Source organism: Papilio xuthus, unplaced genomic scaffold (genome assembly GCF_000836235.2).
Source record: "Papilio xuthus unplaced genomic scaffold, Pxut_1.1 DF828952.1, whole genome shotgun sequence".
Lineage (NCBI taxonomy): Eukaryota > Metazoa > Arthropoda > Insecta > Lepidoptera > Papilionidae > Papilio > Papilio xuthus.
In genome coordinates, this window is record NW_013529697.1 from 6,043,197 (window position 1) to 6,063,472 (window position 20,276).

Here is a 20,276-nt window from a genome sequence, read left to right on the forward strand (position 1 = left end):
ATCATGAATATTTAAAATTACCGTATATGTCGCTTTGGAATCTTAATAATAGTGACGACGAAGTGTTTTGCGTGAGTTTAATGTAATATTTGACACCAGCAGCCGATCTATTCCTTTCTAGCTAGAAACGGTATAGTTTCGACATAAACTTGTGCCTTAATATCAATAATGGCTTTAATCTCTTACCGAATTACTTCAACAGTTATGTATTACGGAACGATCCAAAGATAAATGTGAGTAAATACAAATTACTAAAATAAAATAAGTTATCAAGGCCTTTAAATATAAAACTATAAAAACGTATTCGTATTCGTACATATCTATTTATATCATAACATGTGACTTTGTTCAAAAGTCAGATAACACGGTGTAATTATTTTAGCGACGCAGTCTCGCTTAAAATTTTCTTAAGCTAACATCCCGACTATCATTAGCATTGCTCGCGGCGTAATGTAATTAGCGATGAAGGAAAAAGTCCTTATTACTTAATAATATTTTAAATGCGATGGTTTAGATATAAGGATGGATGGATGTTTGTTAAAAGATGTGTGCAGAGGCACACAACTAATGAAATTAGGAATTGAACAGTGTGGAAAAACACATAGGCTACTTATTATTTTTCTAAATCCCAGACAGCTAGTGTTATTAACATGCTTGCCACAATTAAAATATAATTAACCTGTCCGTGTTATTTTAAAAGCGGTGACAATTCTTAATCCACTCCTTCACCGAGATTGGATTAAAATAGTCCACTCCGGATACACCGGATCTGGAAAGACAGCACTAACATTGTTCAGATAGCGTGTCAGCAAACATTTTGTAGCCGGAAACGAGCTCTTGGACAAGCTTCCGTTATCAGGATTATGTTATTAAACAGGCGTAGATTCAGTCCGAGGTGGTCCCTTGTTTAAGATTAAGGATCACATTTCATTGTGTGGATTTCTTTGTACAGGTCAAGTGTTACTTTGGGAGGTCTGATTAGTTGTAAAAGAATGTAACATGTTTAAGATTTTTAAAGATCTACATACGTTTGTTTTCTTTCATTTGGATTTAAATTATTTTAGCTATAAATCGAGCTTATCACCACCTCAAAGGCCGGCAACGCATCTGCGGTTCCTCTGGTATTGCTGATGTCCATGGGCGTCGTATAACACCTCGGTGTTCCCGCTGCTCGTTTGCGCCCTTCTGTTATAAAAAAAAAGAACAGAAAATGTTGTTTTCCGATGATTGATGATTCCGATGATTTTGTATATCTTCAATTCAAACAATAAATAAAAATCTGAATTGTCATTCGATCATATAAAGTCTATGCTATTTTTTAACTACTTAATTACCATAGAATTTTTTGCCATTAAATTTGAATCATATTTTTTTTTAAATATCATAAGGTGGCAAACGAGCGAGCGGCTACCTGAAATCGCTGAATAGAGAAGTGACCGTTGCTCATAGACATACGCAATTGCATATGCGTTGCCGACCTTTAATCGACGGAGGAGAGGATGCACTGAAAGAAAATATTTTTCCCTTCCATGCATCATCTCATCCGGAAAGTCCACTTCCACTTCCCATCCTTTCCTTATAAGAACAAAGGGTAGGAAGGAAAGAGGACTAAATTAGGCCTCCGGGACGCACACTCATCAGACGAAACGCGGAATTGCTTCCACTTCACGCCTGTCTTCTGCGTGGTCGTGGTATTTCACCGGGCGAGCCGGGCCAATTCGTGCGAAGATGTTAAAGCGGGCTGTACCACTGTTAAATACACATATGTTTTGGCGTTGCGTTTTAAAATATAAGGTCTAACACCACACGGTGCCAGGGTCTCGGTCGTAAATTGTATAGACTTATCACTGTTTACACCGGCGCGACTATCTGTCGCGCGTGTAAATACAATATTTTCTGTTTATGTTCTACATACAAATTTTTAACCTAGGATTATTTACAGCTTCACGCCTACACTTACTGCATAGACTGCTGTTCACTGCATTCCTTGATATTTTATTACATCACATTTACTTTTTTTTTACTATTTTAAACTTCTAGAATCATTTCTTTAGTAGAATTCATTTTATAGTACACTAGCTGACGTCCGCAACTCCGTCCGCGTGAAAATAAAAATAAAACTTAATTTGTAACCTATGTGTTCTTCCAGACTCTATATTATGTTCTACATCCATGCTAAATTTCATCGCGATCCGTTGAGATGGAGATACTTTTAAACAAACATCCATCCATCTATCCATCTAAACATTGGCATTTATATTATTAGTAAGATTTATAAATATACTACTTGAAAAAAGAATTAAGAAGAATTCAAACGCAAGTATTCTGTATTTTGATCGTGTTGTTCCACGATTGTAAAATACTGCTTACAATATTCTCACATAAGGCTGTTATTATACTCCTTACGTTACAGCAATTCGAAAACAAAAGAAACAGTTTTTTCGAACATCAGAGATCTTTTTGCAAATTATCCACGTTATTTAGTGTGAAGTTTTACAATTATTTAACGGCATATTGAAATCATTAATAAGAATTATATATCACCGATTGTTTTTACATCGACGAAGTGTGTTGTTATAAAAATAAAACAGTTTAATGTCGTGTTGTAAAAGTTATGAACCGTCACGTAATGACGTTGATACGATTACTGTGACAGCTGTAGTACAGTCGCGACATAAAGTGTGAAATGTATCTAATAATAAATCTTATTTTAATAATAAGTAATGTAGGTACTATTTTTAATAATGATAGTATTCCCTAAACTATATAAAGAATCTTACTAATATTATAAATGCGAATGTTTAGATGGATATTCTCGCTGAGATTTGACATAATATAATATAGTCTGGAAGAACATATAGGCAACTAATAATTTTTTTTAAATACCGTTTTATAAAAACAAAACTTCGGTGTGCGATTACGATGTGATAAGCGGTTGGTTATATGCAGAGTCAACCTAAACAGACTCTACTGTACGATTAATGCTTAAATTTTTGAGACTTATTTTTGTATTATTTTTGTCATAGTAGACTTTACTCAATTTACCAGGCATTAGAAACTCCGAATGTCAGATTCTTAGTTATCATTTTTGGTATAAGCGTTCTGTATATTAACAAATCACAACAAATAATAAAAATAAACTTTACGACAATACCAATCAGTGCGGTGCCGTAAGCACTTTTACGCGCGAGTGTCCGCTGTAAAGTTCAGCTGAGATGGCGCTTTACAGCCCCCCAATAAAACAATGAGCGTGCGCTTATCGCTTGTTATCAAAGCAGCAAACATTAAATGTATTTGAACGTGTGTCGTTTGCATTGCGTTTGTACGTCCCGAGCCGACGTTTGCTCTTCTGATGAGATAAAGCCCTGACACATATGCCTGCTTATACAATACTACACATTCAATTCTATAATTTTCGCATTGCATCTTTCAATGTATTATTTATTTTGATTATTAAACACTAGCTATCACCCTAGAATCCGTCCACGAGGAATTAAAAAAAACACACTGTGTGTTCTTCCAGATTATGTTCTAGATATTATATATTCTGGAGATACCTTCAAACAAACAACCATCCATCTAAGAATTTGACTGATTCGATTTACGTCAGTTTAATTGTTCGTCTTATGTTTAAAGTATTCGTTTTTACCGATAACTTCTTGTCAGTTGTACGTCAACTGCGATAATTATGTTTGCTTTATGACATAAAACACTACAAATAAGTTTTGCATGCTTGCGTACTTGTTATTTACTCATACAATTTTACCTATTTTCATAATAATAAAAAGTAAGTATACTTTGTTTCGCAAATTCAACTGTTTTTTACAATTAATAAAGTTGATTTGTTGAAATAATGTTAAAGCCAATAACGATACTGCAAATATTAGAAATAACAATGACATTCTTATTCAAGTAAAAAAAACAATTACTGTTAAGCCAAAGGTTTCAGAAGAAAAATGATTCGTTGAAACAAAACACAAAAATGTAAATAGTTATTTCGCTTCCGTTATTTTTCTCCCATTGTTTTTTTAATTTGTAATTATCAGTAAAATTGTCAACATCAATTGTAAAGATGCGTGACTTTTTCCAAAACAACGGGATTATTGGCAGTCAGAGAGCACTACGTACTATACACAAAAAAATATAAAGAAGTCATTCAAAGATGCGACAATGGGACAACATAATTCTAAAATCCATTGTGGTGAATAAGATATATAAAAAATTTAAATTATGTCTTCATGTATTTTAGCCATTGCTATGAAGCTAAGAAATAAATAAAAAAACAAAAATAATGGCATTATTTTCTAACAACGGATCATAAAAATGGAAAAGTATTTTGAGGAAAATGTGAAGTTAATAAATTTGAAATAAGAATATGTGAAATGTGAAATGAATTAATTTACACGTTTAATAATATTTTGCTGGAAAAACTGTTTACTGAACTACAAGATCTGTACCCATTTGAATACCCGTAAAAATACCTTCATTAAACCATCGTGTTAGTCGGGTTCAATAACTTTCAAAATTAATTTCAGTAATGACGTATATTTAATTGAGAATACATGTCGATTAGTATTCGCGCCTCATGTGGCAGCTATAAATAAGGGCAAGCGCACACTGCGCGTCTCCGGTGACTAATTTGTTAACAAGTGTTCGGGGACACTTAATTACCGAGGAAGCAACGGGGCGTCATCGTTGCTCAGCGAACACATTACTTTGTCAAGATTTACTTGTTAAATTATACTCCTATTAGCAACTTTAATTGAATTTACACTTCCTTTACAACGTTAGGTACTTAGCCTTTGCTGGCTGTATAACACAGACGGCAGTCTATAGGTAGGGGAAGACAAAAAAAAAGTAGTTACTTTATTATTATTAAGTGGATTATTCTGCAATAAATAGCGAGTTTATTTCTGTTTCGCAGTAATTAAATGGAAATATATGGTCTGCTATATATGGGACTTGTATCTCATAAAGTTGACGCGATGCACTTCCGGCTTTAAGTGTATCTGTACTTAACAGTCCACTTATTTTCTATTAGGTATATTTCACCTTCTTATTTATTTTAGCAATTTGTTTTTTATGTTTGATTTGATTTCTTAGTAAGTTTAATTTTCTATTTCTTTGTGGGCGTTGTAAATCTTCAGTTTATCTTACGTTTAAAGTAGTTTCTTGCATGTTGCTGTAATCAAACTAATTCCGACTATTGTGTTATTGACTAATATTGATTGGTATATTTTATTACAGTATGGGCGGAGACGGGCGAGTTTCGCGACAGTGGTCACTCTTCGCTTGCGTCAGGGGGCTCGGGCGTGGATCAGTCGTCATTGTACGCTCCGCCGCGCCCGCGCAGAGACCGCAAACACACCGATGACAGTCAGTAAACCTTTATGCTATTAGTCAGTAAGCTCCTTTATATTCCTAGTCAGTATTCCTTTTGCATTAAGTTTATATAAATGTTTTAGTACTTTCATACCTTAGACTCTTCTGAGCGAATCCACGAATGTCGATGTCAATTCAAGTGACTAGCGAACCGTACGGACATGGATGTTTCTAATAGATATGAGAGATAAAGAAAATCAACCACTTTAGTTTATTCGTGTTGTCATATATATGTTTTATGTTTAAAGAAACGAATGACTTGATTTATATCGATATCGTATAAAACAATAACACAACATACTTTGATTGTTTGTATCTAAATCCTGATTACAAAAATATCAAATGTATTTTCGGTATAAGATGCGAATTTCATAAGAATCGGTAAAAGGGACCACACAGTGTGACAAACTTAAAGCTGAACGCAAACTGAGTAAAGAGTCAGTGAATCTGATAGCAAATAGCCCGCTTGTTGATCTAATGCTTTCACAAACAGCGCTCCAGCAATGTGTGCGGACTGCGGACTCGAGCGCTTTTTATGCTTTATTATCACTATTCGTTCAGAAAATGTTTTCGATAGACTTCGGAACATATTTTTTTTTATTTTTTTTACTAAATTCATAGACATAACGACGGGGGCTCAGTGGTCAAGCACTTGACTTGCAATCTGCAGGTCCTGGGTTCGAATCCCGCCATGTACCAATGTGTTTTTCGATTTCCGATTTACATATGTTCATTTATCCGACGTTCGTACGGTGAAGGAAAACATCGTGATGCAACCTGCACATATCTGAGAAGAAATTCAAAGATATGTGTGAAGTCAACCAACCCGCACTTGGCCAGCGTGATTGACTATGGCCTAATCACCCTTAACTTAAGGTAGGCTCCGAGCCCCTCGGTGGGGACGTATAGTGAGCTGATGATGATTACTAAATTTGTTATTACTATATGATATTTATTAATGGATAAAGACAAAGGTGAATGAAAATCAGGTTAACACGAATTCAAACTGCAACACAAGATATATTTATAATAAAAAAAAAACAGTTCTATGATGAACAAATTATTGCTTGTATCAAGAGACACTTCATTACAGTTAAAAGATCATACGTCGCAGCACCAACGTGTCTACGATCCGAGTACACGATTTGTTGATAAGGATCATTATATAAGTAAGTTACATAACTGGCCACATTAAAGGAAACGTTGTAGCGGCATTATCAAAATGGAGTATTGAGTTGAAGTGGCATCGTGTACCGATATCATAACACATGTTAACTGCGTTATTTACCTACAAGTTTGTCGCGTCGGCCGAACGCAAAGGTTGCTGCTTGATGGATGGGGCGGCGAAGGCACAAAGCTTATCGCCGATAGCGGCTATCGGACGTTATCGCGGTATCGGCGGAGAATGCCCGCGGTAGCGGCCCCGCGCCCCCGCGTCCCTCAACCTCCGCGCCCCCTAATCCTGCCCTCTTCATTACACGCCGATGACTGGGCCCATGGTACAGATTGATGGTTTTAATATAGTCCAATGTGGTGATACACTAATCCTCACATGGCCGAATATTACTGTTACCACGTGACCGACTAGTTCGTATTAGCGTTTTTTTGGTCAGGCAATTCTCTATCTATTTCTCTCTACCATCGATTTCAGTCATTAAACAACCTTTTTTAACAGTTGATATTTTTTTAATTTATTTTATAACAACAAAAATTAATCTTAATTACTTTATTAATTGCCTGACTAATCTATTGAATCATATTTCAATCCCTAAAGTAATGAATCACTGATTTAGGCTGTACAAAAATATCTAAGAAATGCATGCGTTTACGTGCATCATACATTGCTAGATAATAAACGCCATACCAAATTACGACGGTGCAAATTCATAAAAGTATTTTTACTTTTATCATTTCCAGTCAAGGTTATATTATCTTACTGACTAGGTAAAAATGTAAAAAAATGTTTTAAATCAATATATTAATTATTTTATCAATACCAGCAATAAAAGTGTTAACAGTAATCCTACTAAATGTAATACATAAGTTGCACACAAAGTCGAAATCGTTGATAATATTTTTATCAACAAAATACCTATAAATATATTTTACTTTATTTAATAATACATAATACGGATTTAACTTTTAGCTACTATTATGATCCTTTTGTTGTGATTGCTCACTTTGATTTTAAAGGAATTAAAGGTTTTAGGTTGAAAAATGTTGACGGAAAATTTGTCATAGACAGACATTTAATCAACTAGATTGTAGATTTGAATTTCTATATGTGTAGCCTGTCCTATTATATATCTGCAAAACAAAATTAGCTTAAAGTTATTTGGGAGAATTAAAACAAAATCTTCTTTCTGGATTATGTCGACGACTAACTGTAGACATGTCATTAATTTTCACTTTGATCTTATACTCAGTTTGAAATGCAATTTTTCGATTACAAACTCAAATTACATACGAAAATATTTGTGATTATTGTTATACAATAGTTTAGGTGTTGTTTTTTCTCTATATAAGTAGACATTTAAAATACAGATCAGTTCATTAACACAGGGAATCTTTGAAACTCATTACGCTGTTTGCTTATGTACTATCATTGTCTTATCATTAAAGAATTGCTCTAATAATAACTTCGTATCAACTGTCCGATACGTTATGGTGTGGAGGAAACTTCTCTGTGAAATACTATGAAACTACCTCAAACTACACTATTATACTAGTTCTTTTGAAACATTTAATGGCATTTTCATTGTCATAGGTTCAGAATGTTTGTAATCAATCGCATCAAAGACTTTTTACTATTTATATTAAGCAATGTGCCAATTTATTGCTGTCAACCAACCACTAAAATTTTAAGTCTCCTAGGTCATTGGACTGTTTGTTAAAGATGTTAGAAAAATGTTAAACTAATCAACTGTTTAATCATATCATTGCACAAAAATAAATGCCAGAAAAAAAAGAATTTACTATCTGTGACATAAATAATGTTATAGTGGTGTGCCGCTCATCGAGAATAACTTATTTACAGCGGTGTCGTAAAAGTATTAGGTGCGCCTGCGCCCTAATCCCGCGCATTAGCTTGCGCTACCGGCCGCCATGATTCAATATTTTTTATCTGTACTTCCAAGTTTCGTGAGACGCTCTACAATTTATGCTCATTTTATTTTTGTTTAATTGCCGCTATTTATTCGAATAGAAATCAGCAAACATTGAAGCAAACATCAAAGAATTAAATTAGAAATAATATTAATCTCATATGAAATTTCTCAGGTAACCGACAATTAACATCAGAGCCAACGATAAAGACCGAATCAACGACGCCTGGAGTTGGGCCGGACGAACCGTCAATGGACGACAAAGGCGACAAGAAGAATAAGCGACAAAGACGGCAGAGGACGCATTTCACTAGCCAACAGTTACAAGAGCTGGAGGCGACGTTTGCGAGGAACCGATACCCTGACATGTCGACGCGAGAGGAGATCGCCATGTGGACCAACCTTACGGAAGCGAGAGTCAGAGTAAGTAATAAATATTTTAATCTTTATTATAAAGAAGAAGATCCATTCTAGAACTGAGTTTTATTTTATGAATTGATCAATTTCGAGACTTAATTGCAAAGATATAAAATGTAGGAAAGCACTTCCAATACGTAATATTATTATATACTCATAATTGACAATTTCTACCATTGACTTGAAAATTACGTGAAGGAATTCCCGAAAATTGATCTTCGATTGCTACTGAAATACCCAATCATAAAAATACTTTTAAATACTTTATTTCCAACAGCTTATCACGTGTACAATATGAAAGTTTTAGTGACAGATTCATTATCGCGAGCGATGTCATTCGGAAACTGATAAGTAATTATTGCTTGATAAAGGATCGATAATTAACTGGAGCGTAAAGGATGTGGCTTATTAAACTATGCAAGAACACTACATTATTTCTACAAGTGCATTCATGACATCACAGATTGACAATTTTTTGTCATTGAGAAATAATTACTAGCAGTAGATGTTAAAAGTTTTTACACGTTAATTGGAATAAAAAAGTAAAGAGGAGACATTTCCATTTACAGTCTAAAATCAAAGAAATTAAAAAAATAATACGACTACAATGTCTAAGTAAAATCTTAGGTACGGTGTAGAGGGCATGGTATTAAATACCTGTGCAGTATTCGTCTAGTTATTGTTAACCTATATTGGATAGTTTACTTCGTCGAAGTGTTTTACAATATATCGAGTCTTGTACGTTGCACCAGATCGTCGCATCCGGCGCGCGCCTTCGTATATTTTTGTGCCGCGCCGTCGGACGGAACACGGGATCCCTTAATCCGCGAGGATTTCAACCGTCTATTTCGGTCTCTTCATAATCCCCGGCTTAAGTGTGATCGTATCCACACTCACTGTCAATAGTTTCCGAAGGCCCGCGTTAGATTCTGCGGTCTAGAGCCCTGCAACTATTTACAGTGTGCGGCATGCTTCGGATGTCTTTCGGTTTCTTCGGTATGTCGATTGTCCGCGATAATCTTTGATACGTGTTAACTGAGCCGATTCTTGGGATAGGTTAATGCGGTTACTGTTTTAAGAAGTAAGAAAATTTTGAAATTGTTTTGAAACTTTTTTAATCTTATTTATCATACGGATTGGACTATTGTTGAATTGACAGGATTAAGATGTGTAAATCTGTTTATAATGAAATTTTAAGCTGCATATTCTTGACATTCTAATTGTGAATTACCAATAAAAGATGATATTACCAAAATTACTAATTTTTCTTCTATAATATAATGATTTAATCTTTGGACTAAGAGTTTATTTTATCTGTAATCTGTACTAACTCTTTTATTTGTAATCGATAACTAAATCGATATGTTCGTTTCGTCTCGCCGCGAGAGGCGCTTCAAGTGTTAAACATTAATTCCGACGCGTACAAACGGCACTGAATTGGCCCCGTGTGTTCTTAATAACGTTGTCTTTCGTATGACAGGGTTGTCACAAATTATTCAATTATTAATAATATATTATATAGTAAAGTTATTATTAACGAATACTACATTCTACCCATATCTGATTAACTGTTCTTTTAGCAAATTTTAAAAATTAATCAATTCTCCCTAAGTATGTATAGATGAAATGTAACGCAATGAAATTTTTTTTATTTAATTTTGATGTTAAAAAATCACAACTATTAAACCGTGGATCTACATTAATAGAATAAAAAAAATATTTGAAAAAACCTTCACACTTAAAACTAATTTAGTCCTGCAACGACAAATCGGCAACCCTAATGACAAGGGATTAGCGAGTGTTCCTGCGCCCGAGCCCGCCGTACGATAAATCTGTGCGCATGCGCACCAATAAATATCCCGACATTATTTTTGTTGCACACTCATTAGGGTCATTGCCTGCTTATTGGCTCTTAAAATATGATATGTTAATCTGAATGTTTTCTTTACTCCTTGCTCGAATTGTTATTTCATATCACATATTTCGCATTCTGTTCTAAATATAATTAGCATATCTTATTTCATTGTTTATAATTGACAGAAAATAACAAGAATTAAAACATATTTGTGATATATTTATTATATTTAAATCGAGCGTCAATAGCCTAATGGTTAAGGGTACGAATTTCCGATCACAAGGTCGGGGGTTCGAACCCCGCCATTCGACTATTGTCGTAAATCATATCCTAGCACAAGCCTAGAGCTTAGTTGTAACGGTAAAAGAAATGTTAGTAAATTTACAAAAAAAATCTGCTAATATTTTTCAAAAAAAATCTACTAGTTTTTATTAGCCATGAAAACTGTGTTAGCACAAAGTTATTATATCATAACTCGGAAGAAGAGAAGAAAATGATCAATATTTTCTAATTGTGTTAAAATTATTTATGATTAAAAAATTAAAAAATAGTTTTACTTAGCAAGTGAATGATGTACATTTAATATTGAGACGGTTTTCCTAGTGAGGGTTTATTATTATCGTTTTCTGAAGACATGGGGAGCGAACGCCGCCAATCGTCCGTGAAACAACTCTTGACACATTTCATTCCGTCCGAATCGCATATCCAACTGTACGACGTGAAATTAGCCACGCGTCCACAAAGTTTGTTTTCATAGGCGACATGTTTGTTATTCTTACAAGAATATTTCGAGGTTAGAATTTTTACTGTCAACTGTATTGATGAGATTTTAAAAGGATTGAATTTGTAGATTATTATTTTGATCCGGTTGGAATTTTTGTTGCCTTAACACGTGAGACATTTATTTACAAAGATGTTATTGCACACATAATTTAAATACACATAAATATTAATTAAAATCGAATAATAATATTGAACGTTAAACTAATTTGACAAATGAACGGATTTAATATCGTAGTTAAATATAACTCCAGCGTTCGTTAACACTCTAGACAGTTGTCTTACAATGTAAAGGAATAATCTTCTGTAATGTAGAATATATAACATTGAGTGTTTAAGACCTGTATTTAACTATGAATTAAATGGATATAAAATTTTGCTATAAATTGTTACAGTATTTTTGAATCATTTTCTTTACAGTGTCGTTTATAGTACATAAAATTACTTGTAATAAATTTTTTATCTTTCAAAACAAAAGTACTTATACAATTAAATTGATCGAAATTTAATTACTTATGTTTTGTATATTTTAGACAGGTATTATTTGAGGTTATATGTTGAGCACACAGTAATACACTGGGTGTAACACCTTTTAGAACTATTTGTACCCTAAAATCTGTACGTCCGTTGTTCGACGACGGACTCTCGTCACGTAGCATTATTTATTTAGCGTAGCTTGATGCTACGGCAGGCTACGGGGGCTATGAGACTACAGGGTTTTTGCTACGCTTTTAGTGGAGCGTGTTGCCTGCCCCGTGTGCAAACAGTTTAGCACGCTTCACGTTGTTTCCATCACGGCGCTAGTCTATACACTCGTTGGATTTTAATCGAAGCTTTTACAGGAATTGCCTAATCGGATTTAATACGGATATACGTTGAGTGATGTACAAACTTACTACTACATTCTTTTGTTTTTATTGTCTGTAACGTTTAACTTTAAATATTTTTTATTACGCCAGAGTTTTTTTACAAAAAAAAAATAAAGCAAATTAAAATATAATAAAAAGATATAAGGAAACTGGTAAGAGTGGAGGTCGCACAAATGCGTTATTAATGGCACAAATCGCTGACATCTCGAATTAATACATACTTTAAAATAGCTTCATAAGTATATATGCACGTTACCTGATGCCAAAATAAAACAACAGCATTACGAGACAATTAAACCACATAATGTCGTGTTTCCACTGGCCAGCGTCCAAACTGCACCCGTCAGTAATCTCTTAAAGTGTACGTTTCCACAACTAAAACAAATGATATTGTATTAACAAGTTATTGAATATATGTTCTACATATTTCGCACACGTCGAAATTCTGCGAAATATTTACAACATTCAATTTATAACCATAAGCCGTTGTTTTAGAGTTGATAATTGGAATAATCCGATCAATCTCTCCGGCTTATAAGCCTAGGACTAGTGGTTGAAGATATCCTACTTGTGTTTTGATAGGCCGAACGCCTCGTGTTTTGACCGGACGGATTTCGCAAGGCTTTGGCTGCTAATTTATTTCAATGAACGATCTGTAATCGACTGAATGGTTCGTAGATTTTGTAATCGTATATAATTCGAATTTATTCACCGCGGATATTCTATTCTAACATTGTAAATTTCGAGCTTGTTGAATTTATAGCATAAAATAGTCTGTTTTTACTTTGACCATGGGTTTCTTTTAGATTGAAATCTCTGTATAAAACATAATGTATTAAGTAATTATTTTTGACAAAACATAGATGTTTCAAACGGGCAGTTTGGTTTCAGAAACCCACAGTAAATTCGCGATTATAGCATAGCACCACCAATTTGCGTGCTTAATACATACAGATTTGAAATGTTTCTACTATATATGTGATAATCTTACTAATATTATTAATGCGTATGTTAGGATGGTTGAATAGGTGGTAGAAGGTATCTTTAGAACGGCTCCATGCATCTTGATGAAATTTGATACAGGTGTAGAATACATATGTGTTAATGTAACCTCGATAACTCTGGCTCCCGATAAAAAATTTGGCACAGGTATAAAAAATAGTCTCGAATAACACATAATTATTTTATCACTCTTTTTAAATGTTACGCAGGTGAAATCGCGGGCAAAAGAACTTCGATCATTCTTTGTATTCTTTTCTTTTAAGAAAATTAATGATTTTTTTACGTTGAACTTTAATCGTAATAAATCAAGGTCCTTTATTAGACAGTAAGTATTCCAAACTTAATAACATTTTAACATACTTACGTTTTTCCGTAGACGGAGGAGTTTGACCACATAATTTTGTTAGATGTCAGTGCAGCATCCCTGCGCCGCCGCCGCGGGGTGCATTTAATAAATCCACCCCAACAGAGCTACTCACAACTACCATTTTGATATTTTATTTTTACGATCTAAATCTAAGCAGTGACAAAACATAAATTACTATTTATACACTTTTAATCCCATTTATTTACGACTAGCTGTCGCCCGCGACTCCGCGCGGGATTACAAAAAAACTTAATTAGTAGCCTATGTATTTTATATCTATGTGCCTAAATACCATTTGTCATATAAAAAATATTTTTTAGAGTTATTCAATGCTTAGGTAAGTTCTCATTGCTGTGAGGAAATAAAACACAATCGTAATACTTTTTATTTAATCATGAAATAAATAAAAAATAAATGTAACAGAAATTCAATTAACACTCTTCTAAATACAAGCAGTAATCTAACTTACTTATTATAAATGTTTCATACATATATCACAATGTTAATTACACTACGTGCCAAACTTGATATTTCGTAGCTGATGATCCAGAAACCGTTTCATCACACCACGTGCATCTTTCGGGTAGTTAGGAATAAATCAAATTACCGAGCTTTAAGCCCACGCCGCCGCGAAACTAAGGCTATTATGCTTTGCCCAAACTGAGACCGTTCCGTAACATTTGATTGATGACTCTAATAAAACTGTGATTCTAGTTTAATTTAAATTTAAGGCAATTTATCGGGTCTGCGGTCCCGCTGACCGTAAAATAGCTTTATTATTCGCGTAGGGCGGCTACCGCGTTCATTACACAGAATATTATGTGGACCAAGCGACAAAACGCTTTTGTATGATAATGGAGCAAGAGTTCTTTAGGGTCACGATGCAAGATAGTTTGTTATTTGTAAAAATTGTATATATCCGTCATTTAAGAAATGCTAATTAATATTATTTTTTAAGATTAATAGTGTAAATGATAAGTCGCTAATAATTTCTTTAATCTTTTATTTATTTACAATCTTATAATATAAAGTTTTACTTCAGTTGATATTTTAAACAAGTCTTTATAATGTATAATTATGAGTTTATTTTACATATTATTGAGGGGAATAAAAATCTCTTTATTCTCATATAAGTTGCAAATTAAATGAAAACAATTCTCGACAAACATTAGTATCGAGACATTAAAAATTGGCGGCGTCCCTCAGCAAACGGCAGGCGGCAGGAGATCCGAGGCAGGAGGAAGGAGATCCCGGGCAGGAGGCAGGCGGCAGGAGGGCGCGAGCGGCGTCCGTCCTGCAATAATATATTTAAAGGATTAGCCCCGCGTCGCAATATCGCGCGACCCCGTCTCCGACCACGGCGCCCCCGCTATTCAAATAATGGAAATTATTTCCACATATGTGCACCTAAATAAATATCATTCTGTTGTCATTATTGAACGCCCCAACACTTCTGTGGAGCTATTTTCACCCGTTTGTTAGCGGTTACAATGGATCAACCGTATGCTTTGAGCTTTTTATCGTATATTTAAAGTCTTTTGTGTTTATGTTTTAATTATCTGACCCGTACCGTATATACATTGTTTATGATGTATTTGTTTTAAGTGATTTTATCATACATTCGTGATTTGAAATAATTTATATGTTTTACCTTTTTTTGTATATCCGCTTTTTATATTCACAAGTATCGTTCCGATTTGTACAAGTTTCTCGTTTTAATTTTTTTTATTTGTTTCGTTTAAAAATAACATCTACCTCGTAAACTTAAAAATTATAAAGGGGACCCATAATGTAAATGAACTATAAGATTATGACGAATTTCTAAAACGTGTATACTTACGACGAGCTTGTGCTTACGTATATTTGCGAAATTTATGTTTCGTAAAACAAACGATTCTATATGGGGTGGAAACGAGCGTTTATGTTCACTTAACCGAGCGAAGAGGGTATTATTTACCGTTTCGGGCGGCTGAACCCGCCACGCTGAGTGAGACGAATATCGCCGGCGTGGAATTTATAGCGCGCGTTGATGGCGCGATTTATCGCGAGGTGTCGTCGCCTATCGATCCACGTGACTGACGGCCGCCGTACATCAGCCGCCTTATCACTGCTCATCACTCGCAACAGCCTCTACGTCCGGACCTAAACAACCGCAGCCTGTCTTCCTCGTCGGGGCACATTTTCGGCTAAACTGAGCTCTTTCCGATCACGCCCCTCATTTATCTTCATTTCGCGGTTGCAATTAGAAGGATCGTCGGCCACCCGGCCGCGCCCGTTGCGTAGCCTCCGATATCACTACGTGGCCCGAATAACCCGAGGCTCCCCGTCGCTCTGTCAACTTCGTAATGAGCAAAGTTAATGGTCGCCCACGCGGTACCGGCCACGACTTGAATCTAGTTAAAAGTTCTCCACTCTGCAAAGCGAGTTTGACATTCTAAGTTAACGCCGGTTGGGGGTCGAAAATCTTAATTAGTTGTTAAAACTTATTTTTTGTTGCAGGTATGGTTTAAAAATCGGAGAGCGAAATGGCGGAAACGTGAAAGAAACGCCATGAACGCGGCGGCGGCTGCGGCCGCGGATTTCAAGAACGGTTTCAGCACGCAGTTCAACGGCCTCATGCAACCCTTCCCGGACACGGACGCGCTCTACTCTTCGTACCCGTACAACAACTGGGCGGCGAAGGTGCCGAGTCCTTTGGGCACAAAGAGCTTCCCTTGGCCGGTGAACCCTCTCGGGTCGGTGGTGCCCGCAAGCCACCACCAGGGCTCCGTTAACTGCTTCAACACGGCGACGTCCATGGGTGGCGTGGGCGGCGTGAGCGGCAGTATGGGCGTGGCGGGCTCTGCGTCGGTGGGCGGCGGAGTGGCGCCCTGCCCGTACACAGGCGCGCCCAACCCGTACATGTACCGCGCGGAGCCGTGCCCCGCGATGTCGTCATCCATCGCTTCACTGCGGCTGAAGGCGAAGCAGCACTCTTCGGGCTTCGGTGGCGGATACGGTGGCGTGTCGCCGGTATCGCGCGCCGGTTCGGCGCCGCTGGCCGCCTGCCAGTACGCAGCGGCCGGCGTGGGTGTCGACCGCGTGCTCTGAGAAGAGGCGCGCGGCCGCGAGCAGGCGCGCTCGCCGGCGCCGCTTGCGCGCATCTCCTAGTCGCCGCCCGCGCGCGCCGCCGGACTCTACCGCCACCTCTGGGACTGGTTCGACTGACGGACTGCGCGCGCGCACCGAATGATCCACATTACTTAGATTATTCCTGCGATTGTAAATATGTACGTAATTTATAGCGTCTTAGAATAGTAACACATGGGACGGTCGATGGCAATGATGTTAGCTGTTATTATTAATGTTCACCCAATTGTCGATTGCAAGTTATTAGCCTAGAATGGTGAGTGACATGACTACGTTATGTCGTGCGCGCATTGTGTTTCTACGTGTTAATATTCTAAGTGTCACGTATACCAAAGCGATGTGTGCAATTTTTACAAGCTTAAATGTATCTAGTTTTAGTACTGTTAGAATAGTATGTATCTAATTAAGTTATAGATTGTTGTAAATATAAATGCATTAAATTTCCTAAGATAATTTATTTGTATTCCGTTCGTTTTGGACGCAAAAAGGTAATTGTTTTGTGAATACCCACCAATGTTTAATAAATAAAGTAATAAACACTTGTTTATATATTTTAAATTATACAAAGTTCCTATAACACTGTTTATGTACTTTACACTATTGACCTTATATGTTAAAAATCATACCAGGTTGAAGTGGAGTAATACTTTAACAATTGCATTTCAAGTATGTCTAACTTTGGTTTATTTAAATAAGTATATAAGATATATCATAGTAATCACTAAACAAAGTTTCTTACACACGAATCATAAAAATACGTACTTTCAAAGAGGTACAAAATAAAGAAAACTTTGTTAATAAATCTTTAGTTTTGATAGATTTTGGAATATTCAATATTTTAATTATAAAATAAATGTAATAAAACACCCCTTATAGTACTAAAAAATACAGTTTTTATATTCATATGTAAATAGAAATTATGCAAAAAAATTTTGGCCTCCACAGAAAAAAAAAATCAATAACAACAATATTTAGTTTATAATATTTGTATTGAGCAATAATTGTTATTAATTAATATAAAGAAGATCCAGTAGATGTGGAACATAAAACCTCCAAATGAGATTAAAGTAATCAGGATCTCATAATTTATATAAAAAATGTATTTATTCATTTAAAAATGTAAATAAATGTAATTTATAAAAAACTTTTTATTAGCAATATCATTTAGTGTTTACTTAGAGTACCCATTTCCGTGTGCCTATGACATCAATGAACGAATCCTAAAGTAAATAATATTTATAATATTAATAAATGTAAATAAATAAATTCGAATTGTTGTTATAGTGAAAGTACGAATTCGAGGTTTTCATTTTTTACATATCAAACGAAATATATGCGAAGATGATTGTTTACGATTAATTTTGTAAATGTAATTAAGTGGTAATGATTGTTTTGTAATTTAAAAACAGAAACCTCTAGTCATAATAAAAGATATCAATGAACTTATTTAGTGGTTTGATTTTCTGATTAACATAAAAAAACCTGAGAATTCCTAAATTTTAATATGTTAGTCTTTTAACTCTTTTATGTTAGAAAGTATACCCCTGTACATCCCGGCAACGCATCTGCAATTGTGGATGTTTTAGGCAGCGGTCGCTTCACTATTGCGGCGAATTGAGTTGACCGCTTACTCGTTTGCTACCTTATAATATAATATAAAAAGGTTACCTTAAGGATAATAATAAAAGACTTGTCAGCCTCTTCTAAAGAAAACAAGACCTGTTAAAACTGATTTTCATCAATTCTCATATTTTTAACTACATACTTGTTTTTAAGAGGTAAGAAATACAGGAAAAGAAATTAAAGAAGCCTGAAACTGAAAAATGTTTTTTTTAGATGATATAACTATATCTAAACCAAAGTATTAACTATAACGATAATAAAGAACACAGAAAACCTCTTTATATCTATCTATGAAGATACAGAATTAGTCAAATAACAATAATTTTCAAATAAAAATAACTTTTGATTCAATTTTTATAGTATGAAAAGTTTTTGATCAAACAAATCGTAGTTTGCTATTATATTTTATAACACACTACCTGTCGTCTGCGACATCGTTCGCAATTAAATAAAACATAATATATAGATAGATAAAGCCTTTATTCACTGACAATAACAAAATATACTTTTACAATATTAACAACTTATTTTCTAATAATATTATACATATTAAATCATAACACGAAGCGCATAATTGCGCTATTTCATACATAGATCTATTTATTTGCCAAATTTTATCCAAATTCGTTTAGTAGTTTTTGAGTTACCTGCTAACATATATCCAGACATTCGCATTTATAATATTAGTAAGATAGTAAAAACAAATACATATACAAAAACTCAACGTTATTCAAAAGCGGTCCGCAGTATATACATAGGGAATATTCTGGGCACGACACGACAAAGCCCGCCTTTGGAAAGTTGCAGCGAAAGATGTGCATTAAATTGAAATGGAAATAAATTTCACGTTAACGTAAGCTATTTTATAGCGGCGAGCGACGGCTGGCGGAGGTAGATAGATTGCGTTGCCATGGCAACCGCGACAGCCTCACCGGACGACTTATTAAGAACACATTCAATGCACATAGGAAAGATATTACTTTCAAAGGTTCAGTTTAACTTTGAATGTGTTTTAAAAAGTGACCTGTCTCGCTGCAATAAGAGGTTTAATCGTTGTTTTACAAAAGTAAAACTTAAAAATCTTAAGATAATGAAAATTAAATTTAAGATATAAAACTAAGATTTTTTTATTTCTTCCTTTAAGTACTTTACCTTGAATTCTGATAAACTTCAGTACTGTTCTGTAACTTTTGTTAAATAGGTGTTTTAAAACACCATTTAATCAAACTTTACTATATGTATTTTAACAGTATTTTAACTGTATTGTTTCGATCAATACAGTCAAAGTTTAATCCTAATACGCATAACAGATTAAACACGGCACATTACCGCGAGGAATTACGAACACAAACGAAATTTCTGAGCAAAGACAAAGTAAAGGGCAAACTTCGAAGCGGCTAATTACGAGCGATTGATTCACGTGAATGGCGTACCGACGGCACCGAGCGGAAAGTATACAGTAAGCCGACGAATGATTATCAGCCTGCCGCGCAAACACAGTTCCCAGGTGCTCCAATCCAGCCGCTTTAAGGATTTAGTCGAGGATTTGCTTTCAATATTAGCCGTCGGCCGTCGAGGGCAGGCCCATTCCGTTCCGCTCTCTCACCTTTTTTTTATTATTTTGTCGCATCGTTTTGGCTCTAAATGGAATCATTCCACAATCTACATTTTTATTTTTCAATTGCTCACCGATTAGTGGGATTAGCTCGTATCGCTTTTCGATTCTTTGCTCCTTTTGGTGGAGCTTT

General features: G+C 35.2%; 1 protein-coding gene across 1 annotated transcript in view; it reads left to right on the forward strand.

Moving 5' to 3' along the window:
- The window catches only part of Ptx1 (pituitary homeobox homolog Ptx1), a 34,242-nt gene extending 17,361 nt beyond the window's left edge, over window positions 1-16,881 (forward strand). The window contains exons 3-5 of the mRNA XM_013326153.1: window positions 5,248-5,376; window positions 8,662-8,909; window positions 16,276-16,881. Of these exons, the coding sequence (XP_013181607.1) occupies window positions 5,248-5,376; window positions 8,662-8,909; window positions 16,276-16,866 (968 nt within the window). The 3' untranslated portion in view covers window positions 16,867-16,881. The remainder of the gene's footprint in view (window positions 1-5,247; window positions 5,377-8,661; window positions 8,910-16,275) is intronic.
- The last annotated feature ends 3,395 nt before the right edge of the window (window positions 16,882-20,276 follow it).